The following is a 17,849-nucleotide window of genomic DNA, read 5'->3' on the forward strand; positions in this document are numbered from 1 at the left end:
CAAAGGATGATGCTTCAGAGGTATCACAAGTTTGCATGCTTTATTTCCAGCATCAACTGGATCAATAATAATTTCAATTTTTCATTTTTCTGATTTGACACCATTGATGCATAAATGGATTGTCAGGGTAACTAAGTGGAGGCTGTGGACCATGGATAAATTCCTATCCATTTAAGTTGAAAACATTGCAGGTTATATGGCCGTCTCTTACTTTTATCTTCACAATGATGCTACCTCTTATTCAGTTTGCAGGTCAATCGGCTATGTATAATATATGGCCTTATAATAATAATATCCAGGCAGGTTTCCGCGAGGTAAGCTGAAATTCAAGTGAAGGAAGTTCATGTTGACTGCAACATAAGCAATGTAGCTGATAGAAGTGAGAAAATGATAGCCACAAAGGTAAGGATTTATTTTGAAGCCTCTACTTTTGATTCTGTCCTCATCTTTTTGTAGTATGTTTAGCGTCATGTCTTTCGGCTTTGTTTCCTAATATGCATTAGAGCCCATAACCAGACTTTTAAGCAAGCAAGACCTGTATTTTACATTGAGTTTGTTGTAGATTTATTACTGATCACTGGGCTTACATCCCCTCTGACATTTTGGAAATGACTACATGAATGGCCAATTGGTATTTTTTTTTATGATTTAAAGCCCCCTTTTCAATTATTTTCTATGTCGAATATTTTCCTTTTTACTTGCTTTCTGCTTAGAAGCTAAGGAAACTAGAGAAGGGCTTTTGCAAGAGATTCAGCATATTACTATATTTATAATACATTACCTCGCCTCTTTAATCATGCTATAATTGCTAGGACCTGTGCCACAGCAGCTGTTTTAACCAGTGTCATCTATATTAAGGAAAATCAGAATTTCGAGAGCCTAGGTTTCCATTGTTACTCCGCCTTGTTCTCTGCATAAACACTTTCACAGTTGATGAACAAAAGTTCTCTTCCCACTCTTCCCTAGAACTAGAAATCTTCATCAAGATGAGTTTTTGAAGACAACTGTATGATAGGTTATGGTGATAATATTTAGCTATTCAGTTTTTAGTCTAAGTGTTGCCTTTCAACTCTCTCATTTTTTACTTGGTTAACCCTGGTTCTAAACAGTAGTCTGTAACTCTGTACTACTAGCCTGATTATAAGAAATAAACAATCTTTCTTCTGTGACTTACAAGAATAAACAATCTTTCTTCTGCATTATGTGTCTTGGTTTTTCAACATGTATTCTGTATAAAGTTGCATTACTGTTACAGAAAAAACTTCGTAACTCCATTTGCTTTCCTATATATTAAGACAATTCAAACTTCTCTTCAACTTGAAATCTGTCTCCAATGGCCCTAGCACCACCATTTCTGTGTTGAAGGTCTTGAGAGACAAAACCTTAGGTAAAATGCACAACGATAGAACTCTTCTATGAACAATAAGCTTACGGAGTTGACACTTTGGATACAATTTGGAAAATGTACTATGGCTTTTTTTTAGGGTAATGGAGAGCTTAGACCTTCTTGATATGACAATGGATATTGAGGTTGATGTCTTCTAGAAGGAAAAGCAGTCTTCCTAAAAGAGGGTCTCTTCTTAAGGTGGTTTAAGGTCTTCTTTCTGTAAAATGTCTGAAAAACCGGTGATGCTTTTTCTCTGATTTTGAAGACGACCAAAAACAAAACCCTGTAAAGTAAGATGAGCATGAAAATTGCACCCAAGTCCCACCATTTGGAACGGTCCAATGGAACCCCGAACATTGTTGTGACAATATAAGCCCCCGTTAACTTGGGATCACCAGGTACTAGTGGATCAAAAGTGAGACCAACAAGATCATTTTTGTACCCACCCTGCACATACCAAGTTCTGAATTAGTGAAATTCTGAGTCATTCTGACAGATATTTGAAGGTGGTATGAACCCTAAATATGGAATTTTAATGATCTGAACCCATCACCAACATTAATACGGAATATGAGTATATTTTGCAAAATAATAACACATTAAAAAAAAAAATCGGTCAGGTAATGCATACTATTAACTTCCTCCATGCCGAGATAATACATACTGCATTTTGGGAATTGTTAATGTCATCAATTATACAACCCCCCCCCCCTCAATATGGGTCTTGTTGTGGACAGGGTTTAGAGAGTTCTGTCTAGGTACATGGTAGGATAATTTCTAAGCTAGTCTAAGTGTTTCAAAATCTTATATTCTTATTTTTATAAAATTAGTTTTCATACTTAAGGCTCCGTTTTGTTCGAATTATTTTGCCTGAGCTTATATTATCTGTACGTATTTTATCTCAAAAAACTTATTTGTGTGTGAAAATGTCTGAAAAATACACTTATTTTTTTTAACTTATCTTATATGAACATATATGAACTTATCTAAACCTTATATGAACTTATTTTGTCTGAAATTAGTCGAACAAAATAGAGCATTAGTGATAGCACATTTCAATGTGCTCCGAAAACTTCCTCTTCATATTTAGTCATTGATGATTGATTACCTGTATTGCCCAAGATCCAAAACTCAGGTATGAAATAGGATAGCGCCAAAAAATCTTAGGAAGATCAGGTAGCAGTCGGAAAAAGCCTGAGGTCATCATCATAATTCCCTGCATAACAACAATTCATATAGTTTATGAGGAAAAACTTCTACTATAAGTTACATGGAGAAAAGTCATGAAACAATTAGAGATCGTCTTACAATGATTCCAGCTCCTGTAACAAGTCCCATAAGGAAGTTGGGAACTAGTGAAGCTACCACCATCATACAACTCTCTACTGCTGAAATACTCGCGAAAAGACTTAGGCAGTAGAATACGTAGTGAGAGAATTCTGGACGGAACTTCACCATGTACCAAGTTATTGTCCCTGAAGCAGTTGCTATTACTGCCAGGTATGGAAATGAGGAGAGAAAGTTTGATAGAATATAGACAACAACTCCATAGTACCCACTGAGCCTCTCGCGATAAAAGATCTGCATTAGAAATAAACTAGATTAGGTCTCGTGCATGCACGGATATTCTAAAAATTATTTGACTAGATTTTGAAGGGACTTTTTTTGTCGGGAACATTTTGCACAAGGAAATGACACGTGTCACTGGTGTCTGTTTTAATATAATGTAATGGATTTAGATTAAAAATTTAGAGTGTGATGCCGATGCTTACCTTCATTTCTTCAATGAAGGATGGAAAACCACCAATAGACATAAAAGTCATGAAACCCGATACAAATCCACCACAAGCTCCTCTAGCCAAGATCGCGGTATAACCAGTGCCAACATCAAAATAGATGGTACCCACGCATATAGATACTGCTATGTAGACAACCACTCGTAGCCAATAATATCCGATATCCCTTGACATATTTACAAAAGACCTCCTAGTCAGTGTTGTTAGTTGCTTCCACCAGTTGGCTTGGCTACCTTTCTGTGCTTCTGTTGGGAGTCCTGTCTGCAATATATGGTTATGCATTAGGGTTGATAACACTTGCAATTTTTCCCTTCTTTTTTTTCTTTTCCTGTTTGTATAATTGTTGGCTCGCATTAGACTTGTTCAATGGGCTGGGGGCCTATTAATAGCCCGAATCCTTCCCATTTTAAACAGGGTTAAGTCCTTTACTTTTATAAAAGGGGTATAATACCTGATAACTTTATTGATTCTATTCCAATAATGCCGAGGTAGTTTTGCAATTAATGTCCATTTGTTTACAATTTCATCCACTTTTTATTTTTTTATTTTTTCTATTATATGGTTCTTATAGATTGAAGGGTGTGGTGTATGAAGTTGGATTTGTTTTTAGGTTTTCTTTTGTTGTTGTGATCATTAGATTTTGGAAAAAGAGTAGCTGTTAATTATGAAGTAGCATTGCCGGTCAACAAAAAATAAAATGTAATGATATATGTAAGAAGTTTTGTTATTTTTTATCAATAAGGATGAACTAAGAGTGGTTTATACTTTGAGAAAAGGGGCTGAGGCTGAACTGGGCTAAATAGGCTTCGCCCCGGCCCGGACCGGCCCATTTAAAACTAATACAATTCAGCATGGCACAGCCCATTTGAGCCTGGCCCGGGCCGGTCCATTGAACAGGTCTAGTTCGCATTGACTTAGCGAGCATGTGTCTAGGATGCTTACCATTGATGTTATTTCTTGGATCCTTACTCGAACCTTTTCTGCATACTCTGACCTCCTGAACTTTTCAATAAGCATTGCTTTTATCTGTGATGTTTCCATTTGCATCATAGGGTCTGATACTGTCTCGATTTGCTTCAGAAATCAGATGAGAAAAAAAGGAGAAAACACCGATATTAGATGGAGAAATAATTTAATTTGAAAGATAGTAAGAGTAACACGCTCTTAATGTTTTGTACATACTCTGATTCGCATTGATCCCTTCAGTGTAGCTGTGACCTTGTCAAAGTCTGAATTGATGCAGCGCAGAAAATGGTCAGATGGATTTCTTTTACTCGGACATGGGAATCCAGCTTGTGCAAAGAACTGCAACGATGAAGGTAAGAGTTAAGAGTTCAGTGTTCTTGGTTGGTTGTAGTTTCTGTAGTCATACTTTTTATTTGGAAAAATTGTTCATTATCACCTAAAACAATTGAAATATTGTCTTTTACCACCTACGAAACTAAAACTTGTATTTTATCACCTAAAAAAAACTAAAACTTGATTTTTACTATCCAAAAATGGAAAATAGATGAAATCGTTATGTGGGGGCTCAATAACGATAATATTTCTGATATTTTCTCTTCTTTCACGATTTTATGTATTTAACTCTCTTTTCTTCCTCTGCTTCGTTCTTTTCTACGAATTCACATAATTTTTCCTCATTAATTCACAAAATTAACAAAATTCATTTTTAGAGTGAAAAAAGTGGAGAGAAATTGAATTAGCGAGTCGCACATTACGGTTTCATCCATTTATTCTGTTTTCCGGTGGTAAAAAACAAGTTTTAATTTTCTTTTAGTTGGTAAAATACTAAAATACATGTTTTAGTTTTTTAGGTGGACAAAAATAATTTTTTCGATTTGTGTATGTGGTAAAAAAACAATTTATCCTTTTATTTTTCTTTTAACACAGGTTTTGTGTTCGTGTCCTTAGTTCCTTACCAAGACAGCCTTTTTCAAATCTCCAAAATAGACCAGTTCACCAGAAGACAGCAAACAAAGATCATCAAACAAAGTGAAAACTTCACTGCTAGGCTGGTGAATCGAAGAAACCACGGTTCGACCCCCGTCTCGGGCCACACTCCTAAGGGCCTGGACCACGAAGAAAGCCGAAGCACTGTCAAGCCCGGTGGTTGGCTCGTCAAGAAACAAGAGACGAGGGCGTGTGAGAATTTCAAGAGCAATGCTTAATCTCTTTGCTTCACCACCACTTATGCCCCTCAAATGCCAGTTCCCAATTATCGTATCAGCACATTCTTGGAGACCCATTTCCATTATTGCCCCTTCTACGATCCCTTCGACTTCTTCTTTGGTCAAGTTCGGTGGAAGCCTCAAATATGCTGAGTAAGTGAGCGTCTCTCTTACTGTTAAAGTTCCTAGTAGTACGTTCTCTTGTGTCACATATGCCTGCAAAAAAACAGATGATTCAACAAGTTAGTACTGTTTATTTTTCAGTATTTTTAGACAAGAATTCATGGCAAAACCCAAAAATTTGTTGCGGGCTTTCGGGCTAGGTCGGGTTTTGGTCTAAAAAACGTATTTGAGGCTGCCCAAACCCGCACTTTTTCGGGCTGGGCTATTGTTGATCAGGTCTCTGTATTTTCTGTGTTGGATTTTTATACGGTATATTTTATGCCCAGAATTTAAACTCATGCTGAATGATAAAACTACTGTCAGAGTTCCTAGGACTCTAGGAGCACATTCTCTTGTGTCACTTATGCCTGGAAATACAGATAATTCAACAAGTCTTTTATGCTGCTCATTTTTCAGTATTTTTGGAGGTGATCAAAATTCGAGTCAAGTCGTCGTGTTTAACACAAAAATTCATGGCCAAACCCATAAATTTGGTGCTGGTTTTCAGGCCGGGCTTGGGTTTTGTCTAAAAATGTGTGTTTGAGGCTGTCCAAACCCGCACCTTTTCGGGCCGAGCCATAGTTGATCAGGTCTCAGTGTTTTCCGTGTTGGATTTTTATACGGTATATTTTATGCAGGGAATTTAAAGTCATAATACTGAATGGTAAACGACTTACCACACCGCCGTATTGTATTCCCTTCTTCTTGCCATTGAGTAGAACATTTCCGGTCATGACAACGCTTGCCGAGAGTCTGCCTGCAGAAAAATCAATGGAAGAAAGCAGATGGTTTCAAAACTTGTATAGGTCTGTTGGCAACACACAGACTCCTGTAAATGCATAAACATGACCAGTTTCTTACACTGCTTAACTATAATTAGTACTTTAGAAGCCACACAAATTATCGCGGTTTTTCACTAATCACTTTTAGCTCTATTTCAGCTAGAGTGTCCAAACAAGGCCGAAAATGGTAATAGTATTATGAGTTCATGTATTCAATGATGTATATTATATACTCTCTTTTGATTGTTGTAATAGTATTCCATATTTAGTTAATATACATGAAGTTGCTTAGTATTCAATGTTAGTTATGTGTAATACATATTCAGTCCAATATTTGTAAGGACAAGTTTATTGAAAGTGCTCGCTTTTGCACCAATACATAGAGATGGGCACGAGGCACGCAGACGGCACGTGTTGCGTCCGCGTGCCCTATCGGGTCTTGCCTGGAACGGGCGAATCTTCCATGAACGAGGTATGTGCACGGGCCAACCCATGTGTCGTGGCAAACAAGATCGTGTCATTCTAGTGGATTCATTTACTAATTTTAAGAGTTTTTTTAATTGCTTAAAAAATATGTGCACTGATGTGCAGACTAGCCCGTCGTGGTCATGCCAAGTTTCTAAAATTATATCTACCCATGTCCTATTGTTGTGCCCCTTGCCGTACCGGGTTTACGATAGGCCCGTGCAACATCGGACCAATTTCATCCCAAGCTCGAAAAGCCCGTGTGCTGGCCCATCCCATGCCCAGTTCTATCGATACTAGAAATTGACAAGTAATAATACAATAATATCTTAATCGAACAAGTAACAACACATTGATATTTCAAGGTGACAAGTTTACATAGACCGTCTGTATTAATCTATACTTTCTCCGTTTCTCAATACATTAATGGCATCGGGCCATATTTAACTGTAAAAAAGCTAGACTTTAGATTGGTTAGCTGTTAATGAAGCAGACATTTGAGTTGGTGAAAGCATTAAAATTGGTTTATGAAAGGTAGTTGGATTTCAGTTATCTATTTACTCAACTTATTTAAGAGGGAAATAGATATGTAACCCTGTCTTTATGTCCTTGTTTCCTGCGGCGGTGCACTTTATTGTGCTTAAATTTGTTAAAACTTTCTTACACCAGGTCAGAACGGGTGTATGAATAGTATAGAAAGTCAAAACAGATCGAATTGATCAGACGGGTGTATGAATAGTATGAAAAGTTAAAAAAGGTCAAATTTATCAGACTGGTGTATGAATAGTATAAAAAGTCAAAACAGGTCGAATGGATCAAGAATGGATGCGATTTTAACTTTATAGTTTAAATTTTCTTTTATTTACGGAATTTTATCAATATTTTCCTTCTCTATTTTATTAGAAATGTAAAAAAAGAAATTTTTTACTACTTGTAAAAAAGAAATCTTGTAATGTTGAATTAGTTAACTATAATTGAATTGATTGTGTTCCTAGTTGTGGGATATGGTCCCTCTATTGGAGGCCATACCTTTAAATAATTAACATGTGCTCATTAATGGTTTATTGTTTGACAAAGGACCACAAATTTTGAGATTGATGAAACTAGTCACCCAAATTTAAGACAAACAAAAATTGTGAAATGACCCAATTGAAACTCAAAAAATAATTGAGCAAAAGGTATAGAAATGAAACCCAAATTTAATGAAGAAAAACTTCATCTTCTCAAACAAGGAAACCCCATTTTAGGACTTTTATTTCTTTTTATTGATAAATGATTTGTTAGTGTACTTGTTCCTTTTTTAAGCACACAATCAATGTCTATTCATTTTTACCTCATCATAGGTGCAAAATAAAAAAGTAAAAATAGTTAAGAGTTCAAAACTATAATTTGATTATCATTAACCCGACAAGGAATAGATTATCGACTCATATTAAATTATTAATTAATACAAAACCTATTAGAAAAAGACATATATCACATAGTCGAATAACATTTTTAATTCATTTCCCTTGTGACTGATTCGTACAGAATAATAACATAATTGAATTTCGATTTCGTTCTCTAGATCTAACACTAAACTCAAAAACTTAAAAACCCTAAACTCTATCTCATCAGATGTTTAATCCTCTGTAATAATTACGTTATCCTCAACAAAATTATAAAATCAAATCTCGTTCACATCACTAATTAACTTAAATCTAAGCAAAATTCGATGATATTATTCATTTTAGTTTCTACAAACTTCGAAATTGGTGAGTAAACTATAAGTTCAAATCTCGTTCACATCACTAATTAACTTAAATCTAACCAGAAGAATTTGGTGATATTATTCATTTTAGTTGGTATAATCTTCAATATTAGTATAGATAAACTATAAGATCAAATCTTGTTTACATCACTGATTAACTCAAAATCGAACCAATTTAGAAAAATTCAAAAGACTAGAAAAAGAAGAATTAAAAAAAGTGTATCGTTATTTGACGAACCTGCTAAAGAATCAAGAAGTGTAGATTTTCCCGAACCAGATGGGCCCATAATAGCCATAATCCTACCAGGCTCAGCATACCCATTAATCCCTTGAAGTATCCTTTTAGTAGGCTTATTACCAAAACTTGGTAACACCACCGTGAGATCCTCCCATACTAGATACGCCACCCCTGCACCACCGTTACCTCCACCGCTACCGCCACCGCTCGTTTCCGAGTCGTTGTCGTCTTCGTAGACGGCATTCTTGTAACTCCGGTGAGAGCCTCTAGGGTCATTGGGTTGTAACGAAGTAGAAGACTCAATCTCCATGTTTTTTGTTGTTGATATTATTAACTATACATAGATTATACAAAATAAAAAAAGGGACTAAAAATAGTAAGTAAATGAGGTAGCTAAGTAGTAGTAGTAGTAGGAGATGGTTATGTAATTATGTTTATGTTGTTGTTGTTATTATGGTCATAAAAATCTTAAGTGTTAAGAGTTCAACTACCAACAAACAATGGCTTTATTTGTATGATGTGATACCAATGACCAATAATGAATTAATGATATACTCCCTCACTTTTTTTTATTGATCTCACTGTTTTGACTGTATACGTTTGTCAATGTACATATTTGACCGTCAATATATCTGATTTAAAAGAGTAAAAAATATAAAAAATTTCTATTGTTAAAACATTCACTGAGAGGAATCAAATAACATCTTATTTGACTATGACCTTTTTCTTTTGGAGTTAATTTCAGAACGTTACATTCAGTTCATTCACTTCAGTTCAGTTCAACTCCATTCAATTCAATTCAGTTCAGCCAAATAAAGTTCAGAAGAACATGACCTAGTTTTTTTCTACTACGTATATATTATGAACAAATTCAAAATCTTAAAATCTAAATAGTTACAAGATTCTGAACAGGAAGAACATTAAAAAACGGGGTGAATACGATTTTCGGACCCTAATTTATTGGACAAATGCTATATCGACATTTATTTATGAACTAAAGGAGTAAGGCACGTTCTATTTGTCGGGTGAAACCTGAAGTTATCTGAATTGAACTTATCTTAACAGGTACTCATTAAACTTGAATGTTCTGATAGGACCCGGTCAAACCTGATTTCAATATAGTAAACTTTAGAGAGTCAACTTATGGAACTTGATCGGAATTTATTGACCCAATAAGATCAAATTGTAGCCTATTGTAATTTATCTAAACTTATTAGATCTGAAACTTATTTTTATTTTTATTTTAAAGGGAACAAAACGCCCTAAACACCAACACAAGTAATAACAATAATATTGGGGAGTTTAAAAGGTTTAAAGACACGTAATAATCATAAATGGGTGGCAAAGTGGGGCCAATTTGGAAGAGAATTTAATGTTTACACCGCTACAAAAAATTGATATTTTTTTTGAAATTGAATGAATTTGGTTAGTGGAGTTGTGGGAGGTGAAGGGGGAAGAAGATATTCATATTCACATTCTTGGTATTTATGGCTCCATCTACTATCCAATTTGAAAGTTGTCAAGTTGTTAACTTGTTATGGGTTTTTGCTTGGAACAATTCTTAATCTTTTCGGTGGGTGGATTAGTTATTTGTTTGTTGTATTGTATATTTATTAGAATGGGGTGTAATGAGTCTAACATGTTTGTGTACTACTTGAGTTGGTTATGACGTTAAACACTCGAGGTAATTTATGGTTGATATGCTGACATCACTACAAAATAATCATTTTATAGAGACGAGAAATTTCGTCTTTAAATAGTCTAAATTTGTCTCAAAATGATGCTTAGAGACGGATTTGAGACGAAAATATATAGTGCGTCTTTATAGAGGGCGTTTCAAAAAATTTGAGACGGGATTTTGGCAAATCCATTACAAAATTGAGACGGAATTTTTGAAACTCCTTATTCAATTGCATCTCAATTTTAATTTAGAGACAAAATTGTAGGAATCCGTTTCAAGTTTGAGATACTTATAGTATCTATCTCAAAATTAGTCTCTAATAATGCATAATTTTGTAGTGCATGAGCAAAGTAAAGTATACTCTCTGTCTCATTTTACTTGCTCTATTTTACCAAGAAACTCACATAAAATGATAAAAAAAAAAGAGTCAAATGATGAGGCAAGTAAATCGAGACAGATAGATTAACTTTTTTCTGTGGGTGGATTATTTGTTTGATGTGTTAAATATTAATACGTAGTGTAATGAGTCTAGTATGGCCATGGAACTACTTGAGCTGGTTATAACTTATGATGGTCAAAACTTGACTTGGGTAGTACAACTTGAGGTTGATAAGAGCAAAGTAAAGTACAAGTAAGTATACAAACAAAATAAACGGATCATAAATTTTTAGTGATGGGATAATTACAAGAATATTCTATATATTCAATATGTGAGTAATAAACTAATAATGCAAATTGGCAAAAATACTTTTCATGATCCTTAAATACTATGGAGTAGCAAAAAAAAAAAAGTATCCACAACACTTCGGCCTCATTATCATAGAAAGTCACCACAAAAGACGGTCCAACATGATAAAATTACGTTAAATTGAGTGAAAATTAGCTGCTTAGACATGGTGGGATGAGAGTTTATATTATATCTGGACTGCTCTTTTTGCAAAATTCGGCATGAGGATGCGAATCCGACGGGTTAGGATGTGGGTTGTGCTTGAGCCTCCCTTTCGAAAAGTTCGACAAGAGACATGAATAGTAGGTTAGGACGTAGAACGGGCCTAGACAACCCCTAAGCACGTAAGCTCGGCACAAAGCATGGCCCGAAATGGCCTACAACCATCTTCAAGTATGTATGATGTATAACATCATCCGTTAGCTAAGACTAATGATTTTGAGCCGATTATATGAAGAAAAAGGTGGAGGACAATAAAATTGGATATCATCAAGGCCCAATAATGATCTTGGGCCTTGGAAGGCATTAGGCCCATTATAAGATAATATCCTTTTCTTTACTAACTTTAAACAAATACGAATTATAACTACATACTTAGTCATCCAAAGTATGCTAATTTTGTACAGATTCACGAGCCCATATCAAGCATGTTCAAACCAAGTTGATAAATGGACCAATATAAACGGCTAAACCAAATAAGTGAATTAACACCCGAGTTTAAATCGGATTAAACCCGATTAGAGGTGGACGTGGGCCTAACCGGGACGTGCCCACACAAGGCTCATATTTATATCAGGTCGGGCCGGGCTGAAAAGTTCAAACCATGTCCCAGCACAAGCCCACATGCTATCATGCCGGATCATCGTGCTTAAGGCTAATTTTACTAAATTTAGTATGCTAGGTCGAGTCGTGCCATGCCGAGCCTTACCGCACTTTTTCCAAAAATTTAAGGCCCGGGCCCGGCCAAGGGCCCACAACTTCGTACATGTGCCAGACCGTTCTTTTTTCGTACTCGTGTCAGGCCTGGCCTTTTTCTAATTGGGCTTCGGACCGGCCCGACCAACAACCAGCATGTTTTGTACTTTTGTTGTGTCAGATTGAATCATGTCGTACTTTTTCCAAAAAATTAAGGCCCACGGGCCCACAACTTTGTGCCCGTGCCTTACCATACTTTTTTCGTGTTGGGTTGAAATTCGGGTTGCCCGACCCACATGCCATCTTTAGAGGTGGGTGGCTAATGGCTTACCCGGCCCAAAGTCAACCGTAATCCTTTCAAACTCTCGCGCGCGCATACTCAACAGTTACTTTCTCCCTCCCAAAAAAAAAAAACAAAAACAAATATATATTGAAAAATTAAGCTGAACAAAAATCTGGAAATTGTACCTTCATCATTACATTTACACCCAGAAATTCTACAAACTGAAGAGAGAGAAAGAAACCAATTCTTCAAACATAAATCCCAAACTTTAGAATTCTGGTACGACAACAATTTCTTTTAATTTTCCCTCGTTTATTCTTTACTGTTTATACTCTGTTTATCGATTCAAGTCTTCAAATTAATTTCCTTCGTCAATTTCAGTAACTTTGCGTCATTTTCCCACAATTCACTGCATCAAGATTCAAATTTCACTCCAAACTTCATTCGATTGCAGAAATCGGTTCAAGATCGATTTTCACTTCTTTAATTAACCCGCATTAATTTCTTGAAGATTTTTAGGAGATGGGAAAGATGCATCGAAAACGGACAGTCGAAGACATCAATTCTGCTGAAAAGTGTAAGCATTTCCATTTTATAGTGAATTCTTTCTTGTGTTTCTTGTTTTCTGGAAAATTTGTTCGAAATTGCAGTTTTTTTGTAGATGTGTTAATGCAGAATTTTCCCTGTTTTTTTGTTCGAAATTGCAGTTTGTAGTAGATATGTTATTAATGCAGAATTTTCCCTGTTTTTTTTTTTTTTTTTGTCAGTGAAAATGCACAAGATTCTTACAGTGAATTCTTTCTTGTGAATTCTTGTTTTCTGGAAAATTTGTTCGAAATTGCAGTTTGTAGTAGATATGTTAATGCAGAATTTTCCCTGTTTTTTTGTTCGAAATTGCAGTTTTTTTTTGTAGATATGTTAATAATGCAGAAATTTTCCCTGGTTTTTTTTTTTTTTTTTGTCAGTGAAAATGCACAAGATTCTTACAGGTGATAATGTTGATTTAAAAAGTATTCTGCGTAAAGGACTTAATGATACTAGATGGATGATGAAAACCAAATTAACTGAAAAATCGATGAGAGAATTTCAATTCCTGTTATATGCTTCTGATAATTCTGTATTGTTGGGCTTCACTGTTGCATTGGGGTGGCTGATTTGGGTTCAAATCTTGAAATCTAAGCGCAAGTTTCAGAAGAAGAAAAGGTCTCATAAGCTTAAACAACAACAACAATGGAGTTTTAAAAAGAAAAAGAGACAAGGGAAATTGAGGAAATTGAAGAGGTTCAAGATTGAGAAGAAGAAAGGAAATGCAGTAATAAATGTGGTCAAGACTACTGTGATATTAAGGTTTCAAATGAGGTTGAAGTTGAGGATAAAGATGGCCGTGGCCCGATCCGGCCCGACACAAAAAGCCCGGCCCGAAACGTCACGAACACGAAGTAGTGGTGAAGACTGCTGTTATAAGGTTTCAAATCAGGTTGAAGTTGAGGGTAGGGTCAATAATAAAGATAGGGGTGGGCCGGGCCTGAGGCCCGACCCGCCGCAAAAAGCCCGGCCCGAAACGGCACGAACACGAAGCCGTGGTGATGACTACTGCGATAAGGTTTCAAATCAGGATAGGGTCAATAATAAAGATGGGGGTGGGTGGGGCCGGGCCGGGCCGGCCCGGCCCGGCCCGGAAAGAGAATGGGTTGGGGAGTCTGATGGATAGGCTGGCAATGGCGATGGAGTACCTGTCATGTAGAAGTGTTTGGATAACATGCAATTTGGATTTTTGGGGGATATGTTTTGTTCATAAAGTGATTGGTTTTTGGGGAAGTATTGCATTTATAAGGAGTATGTTATGATTGATGATTTTTTGATTTCATTTGCGAAGAAGTTTGGATTATATGTGGTTTCATTTGAGAATTTTGAGAGAATGGAACGTTGTTATGGGTGCTCTCCTAGTAGAATTCGTATGTAGGTAATGGTTTTCTCTCTCCCCTAAACTAATATGGTTATCAAACTTTTTAGTTTTTGTTTGGTTGATTTTGGATTTTTGATTAAGATCAAAATATGGCCCAAGCCACGGGCTGTCGTACCGGGCCGGGTCAGGCCATTGTGCCTAAGTCTAGTTACACTAAAGTTAGTGTGCTTCGTCGTACCGTTGTGCCTAAGCCTAGTTTTTGTGTTTTGTTGATTTTGATGTTATAATTACCTTTATTACTGAAGTTTGTTTGACCTTAATTTCCATGTATGTTTTGGAAAATTGATAATTGGTTGAAGTTCATGTGGATGCTTGGGTTGTTCGAATTGGTCACAAAACTTTCAAAATGTCGTGGAAAATAAGTAGACTAGAATATCAACATGGGTCTGGCCCGAACTTTTAGAATTAATTACAGGCTTTGGGCAACGTAAAACAACAATTTTAGTTATAAATTTGGTCCGGCTAGAAAATAACCTAAAAAGCCCATGACCCAAATGAGCGGGTTTTGGGCACACCAATTTGGCGCGGCGGCCCGACATAATGGTCATATTTTTATGCCCGAGGCCCGGGAAAACCCAGTCCGCCCCGACCCGACTTTTAATCAAGTCTAAAAAAATTGTGCCCCGAAAAAAGCAGGGTTGGGGCACAATTTTTTTTGGCCCGACCGAACACAAAGGGCTGATTTTTTATGTCTCGGCCCGGTCCGAACCCGGCCCACCATTTAACCAGGTCTAACAATTAAACAGTCAATGTTCTGTGAAAGTTAAATGTCTGTTATTTGAATTTTGATAAGCTTTAGTTTTGATTCTAAATTCTAATGGCTTAATTAGTACTATGTATGTAAAAGGTGTTTATTTGTGTTTGGGCCCATATACATGGTCAGCCCAACTCGGTATAAAAAGACAAAATTACCCTTGGGTCTTGGGTACCAAGGAGGACAGCTGTTCATTAGAAGTAGACATAATTACATAATTACCCCCGTGTAATCATATAAATACTCTATTGTAATCATTAAAAAAAGGATCTATCTAATCATTACCTAAAAAAGCAAATCAGTTACTCTCTCTCTAGTTCTTCTCACTTAACAATCACTTGTCTAATTTTAAGTATCACACGAAGGTTCCTCGGATATATTCAGGGGCCGTTTAAAACGATAATACAGGTGGTCGAATATAAGGAGATTACGGTCAAATACGTCATCGGTTAAGCTAATTCCCAAAATATTATATTTACAGTTTCTCCGGCAGAAACAATTTGTAACTGCTTTGGTTCCAAGACTGAGATTCTTCTGTATAATGTATACTGCAGGTACATACATTCTTCTGTCTTCATTAATGCAATTTTTTTCACAGATTAAGAATCATTCTTGTACAATAAACAATATATACATGTTCATTACCTAAGTCATAATACTTGGGTTAATAATCTGAGTTAGAAAGCTTGAATTATATATATATATATATATATATATATATATATATATATATATATATATATATATATATATATATATATATATATATATATATATATATATATATCCCTTTGTTTGACAACTGAACTTAATTTACTGCAGGTTGCTGCATAGCTTATAGGGGATCGGTAAATACCAGACATTACTCTACCAATGCAGATATAATTACATACTTATATTTTCTAATTAACATAGAAAATATAACATTTAATAATCTTGTTACAAGTAATGTCACACTTATACTGTATGAAAAGTTAATTTCTTCCAACAGAATCATATACTGTATGAAATATTTTGACAAAAATGTTTATGAAAGGATTAGTAGAATAATAGAATCACATAATCATGGGATTTTAAGATTTTCCTTATTCTTACTCCTTATTATTTATCATCTTTTCTTCATGGTATTCGAGATTAACAACCCTTAAACACGTAGGCTCGGCACAAAACATGACCCAAAACGGCCCACAACCATATTCAGGCAGACAAGTATGTATCTCATCTTTTGTTAGCTAAGAGGCCTAAGACTAATGATTTTGAGCCGATACTAGTGGCTGGCTGCGCGCGTTGCGCGCAGTGTGGATGAAAATTTCAAATTTGAACCCTAAATTTTATTTTATTTTTGAATTCAGATCGATTTCGGAATTTTGGGTATCCGATCCGAAATTTTCGGATTGGATCCGGATCACATTTTTCAGTTCAAGAAATTTCGGTTTGGATCAGATCCTATATCCGAAAATTGAACACCCCTAATACGTAGTATATGAATAAGTTGCAGGTCATGACAAACGGATCAAAGACCCAAATATATGGTAAACCTAATTAACTAAGCCCAACCCATTAATATTAGAGAGTTACTATTCATAAGCAACAGTTAAAACAGCAAATTTTTGGCTATACCCGGGTACAGCCAAAGCTGGCTGTACCCCCATCCAAAACGATGTCGTTTTGTGTTGTTTAAAATGAACATTAATATACTGGTACAAAAATGAACATTTACTATTTCGAAAATGAACATTTCTTTACTTATTTGGAATGAACATTTACTATTTTGGAAATGAACATTTATTTATTTATTTGGAAATAAACTAAAAAAATGAGCATTTACTATTTCGGAAATGAACATTTATTTATTTATTTGGAATGAACATTTACTATTTTGGATATGAACATTTATGTATTTATTTGGAAATAAACAATATAGGCGCTTGTAAAAACATAAAAGACCAATGAAGTGAACAATTTCATTATGAACATTAACCATATATTTATTGTGAACAAACAAATAAACAAGAAAGAACAAATAATTCAACAAAAAAGAACAAACGATATAAAAAAGAACATAAAATTCCAGAAAAAAAGAACAACCAAAACAACAATTATGAACAATTTTATGATGAATTTTAAAGCCAACATGAAAGAACAAACAATAAAACAAGAAAGAACAAATACTGGTACAAAAATGAACATTTACTATTTCGAAAATGAACGTTTATTTATTTATTTGGAATGAACATTTACTATTTTGGAAATGAACATTTATTTATTTGGAAATACACTACAAAAAAGAACATTTACTATTTCGGAAATGAACATTTACTATTTCGGAAAAGAACATTTATTTATTTATTTGGAATGAACATTTACTATTTTGGAAATGAACATTTATTTATTTATTTGGAAATAAACAATATAGACGCTTGTAAAAACATAAAAGACCAATGAAGTGAACAATTTCATTATGAACATTAACCATATATTTATTGTGAACAAACAAATAATTCAACAAAAAAAAAACAATATAAAAAAGAACATAAAATTTCAGAAAAAAGAACAAACAATACAACAATTATGAACAATTTTATGATGAATTTTAAAGCCAACATGAAAGAACAAACAATACAACAAGAAAGAACAAACAATAAAGCAAATAATTATTATGAACAAACAAATAAACAAGAAAGAACAAATAATTCAACAAAAAAGAACAAACAATATAAAAAAGAACATAAAATTCCAGAAAAAAGAACAAACAATACAACAATTATGAAC

The 17,849-nt window shown here is 34.9% G+C and overlaps 2 protein-coding genes across 5 annotated transcripts; one reads left to right on the forward strand and one right to left on the reverse strand.

Annotated features, from left to right (window-relative positions):
• Positions 1-1,170: 1,170 nt before the first annotated feature.
• On the reverse strand, positions 1,171-9,231 carry LOC110801205 (ABC transporter G family member 12). Its single transcript, XM_022006539.2, has 9 exons — positions 8,752-9,231; positions 6,194-6,273; positions 5,106-5,570; positions 4,366-4,488; positions 4,126-4,257; positions 3,160-3,444; positions 2,696-2,968; positions 2,496-2,603; positions 1,171-1,834 (listed from the first exon to the last, which is right to left on the reverse strand). Exons 1-9 carry the CDS (start codon positions 9,059-9,061, stop codon positions 1,481-1,483), a joined length of 2,130 nt encoding a protein of 709 aa, XP_021862231.1. The 5' UTR covers positions 9,062-9,231; the 3' UTR covers positions 1,171-1,480.
• Positions 9,232-12,348: 3,117 nt separating this feature from the next.
• On the forward strand, positions 12,349-15,960 carry LOC130459310 (uncharacterized). 4 transcript variants are annotated; one of them, XR_008918620.1, is made up of 4 exons: positions 12,351-12,934; positions 13,323-14,320; positions 15,559-15,631; positions 15,900-15,960. XR_008918620.1 is itself a non-coding variant. In XM_056826584.1 (3 exons), exons 2-3 carry the CDS (start codon positions 12,880-12,882, stop codon positions 14,066-14,068), a joined length of 801 nt encoding a protein of 266 aa, XP_056682562.1. In that variant the 5' UTR covers positions 12,349-12,636; positions 12,869-12,879; the 3' UTR covers positions 14,069-14,567. The 4 variants fall into 4 exon arrangements, 3 of the variants coding, with proteins under 3 accessions (XP_056682562.1, XP_056682560.1, XP_056682561.1); XM_056826584.1 differs by lacking the exons at positions 15,559-15,631; positions 15,900-15,960 and having other exon boundaries at positions 12,349-12,636; positions 12,869-12,934; positions 13,323-14,567; XM_056826582.1 differs by lacking the exons at positions 15,559-15,631; positions 15,900-15,960 and having other exon boundaries at positions 12,351-12,636; positions 12,739-12,934; positions 13,323-14,567.
• Positions 15,961-17,849: the final 1,889 nt, after the last annotated feature.

The sequence above is a fragment of the Spinacia oleracea genome, chromosome 4, assembly GCF_020520425.1.
Source record: "Spinacia oleracea cultivar Varoflay chromosome 4, BTI_SOV_V1, whole genome shotgun sequence".
Lineage (NCBI taxonomy): Eukaryota > Viridiplantae > Streptophyta > Magnoliopsida > Caryophyllales > Amaranthaceae > Spinacia > Spinacia oleracea.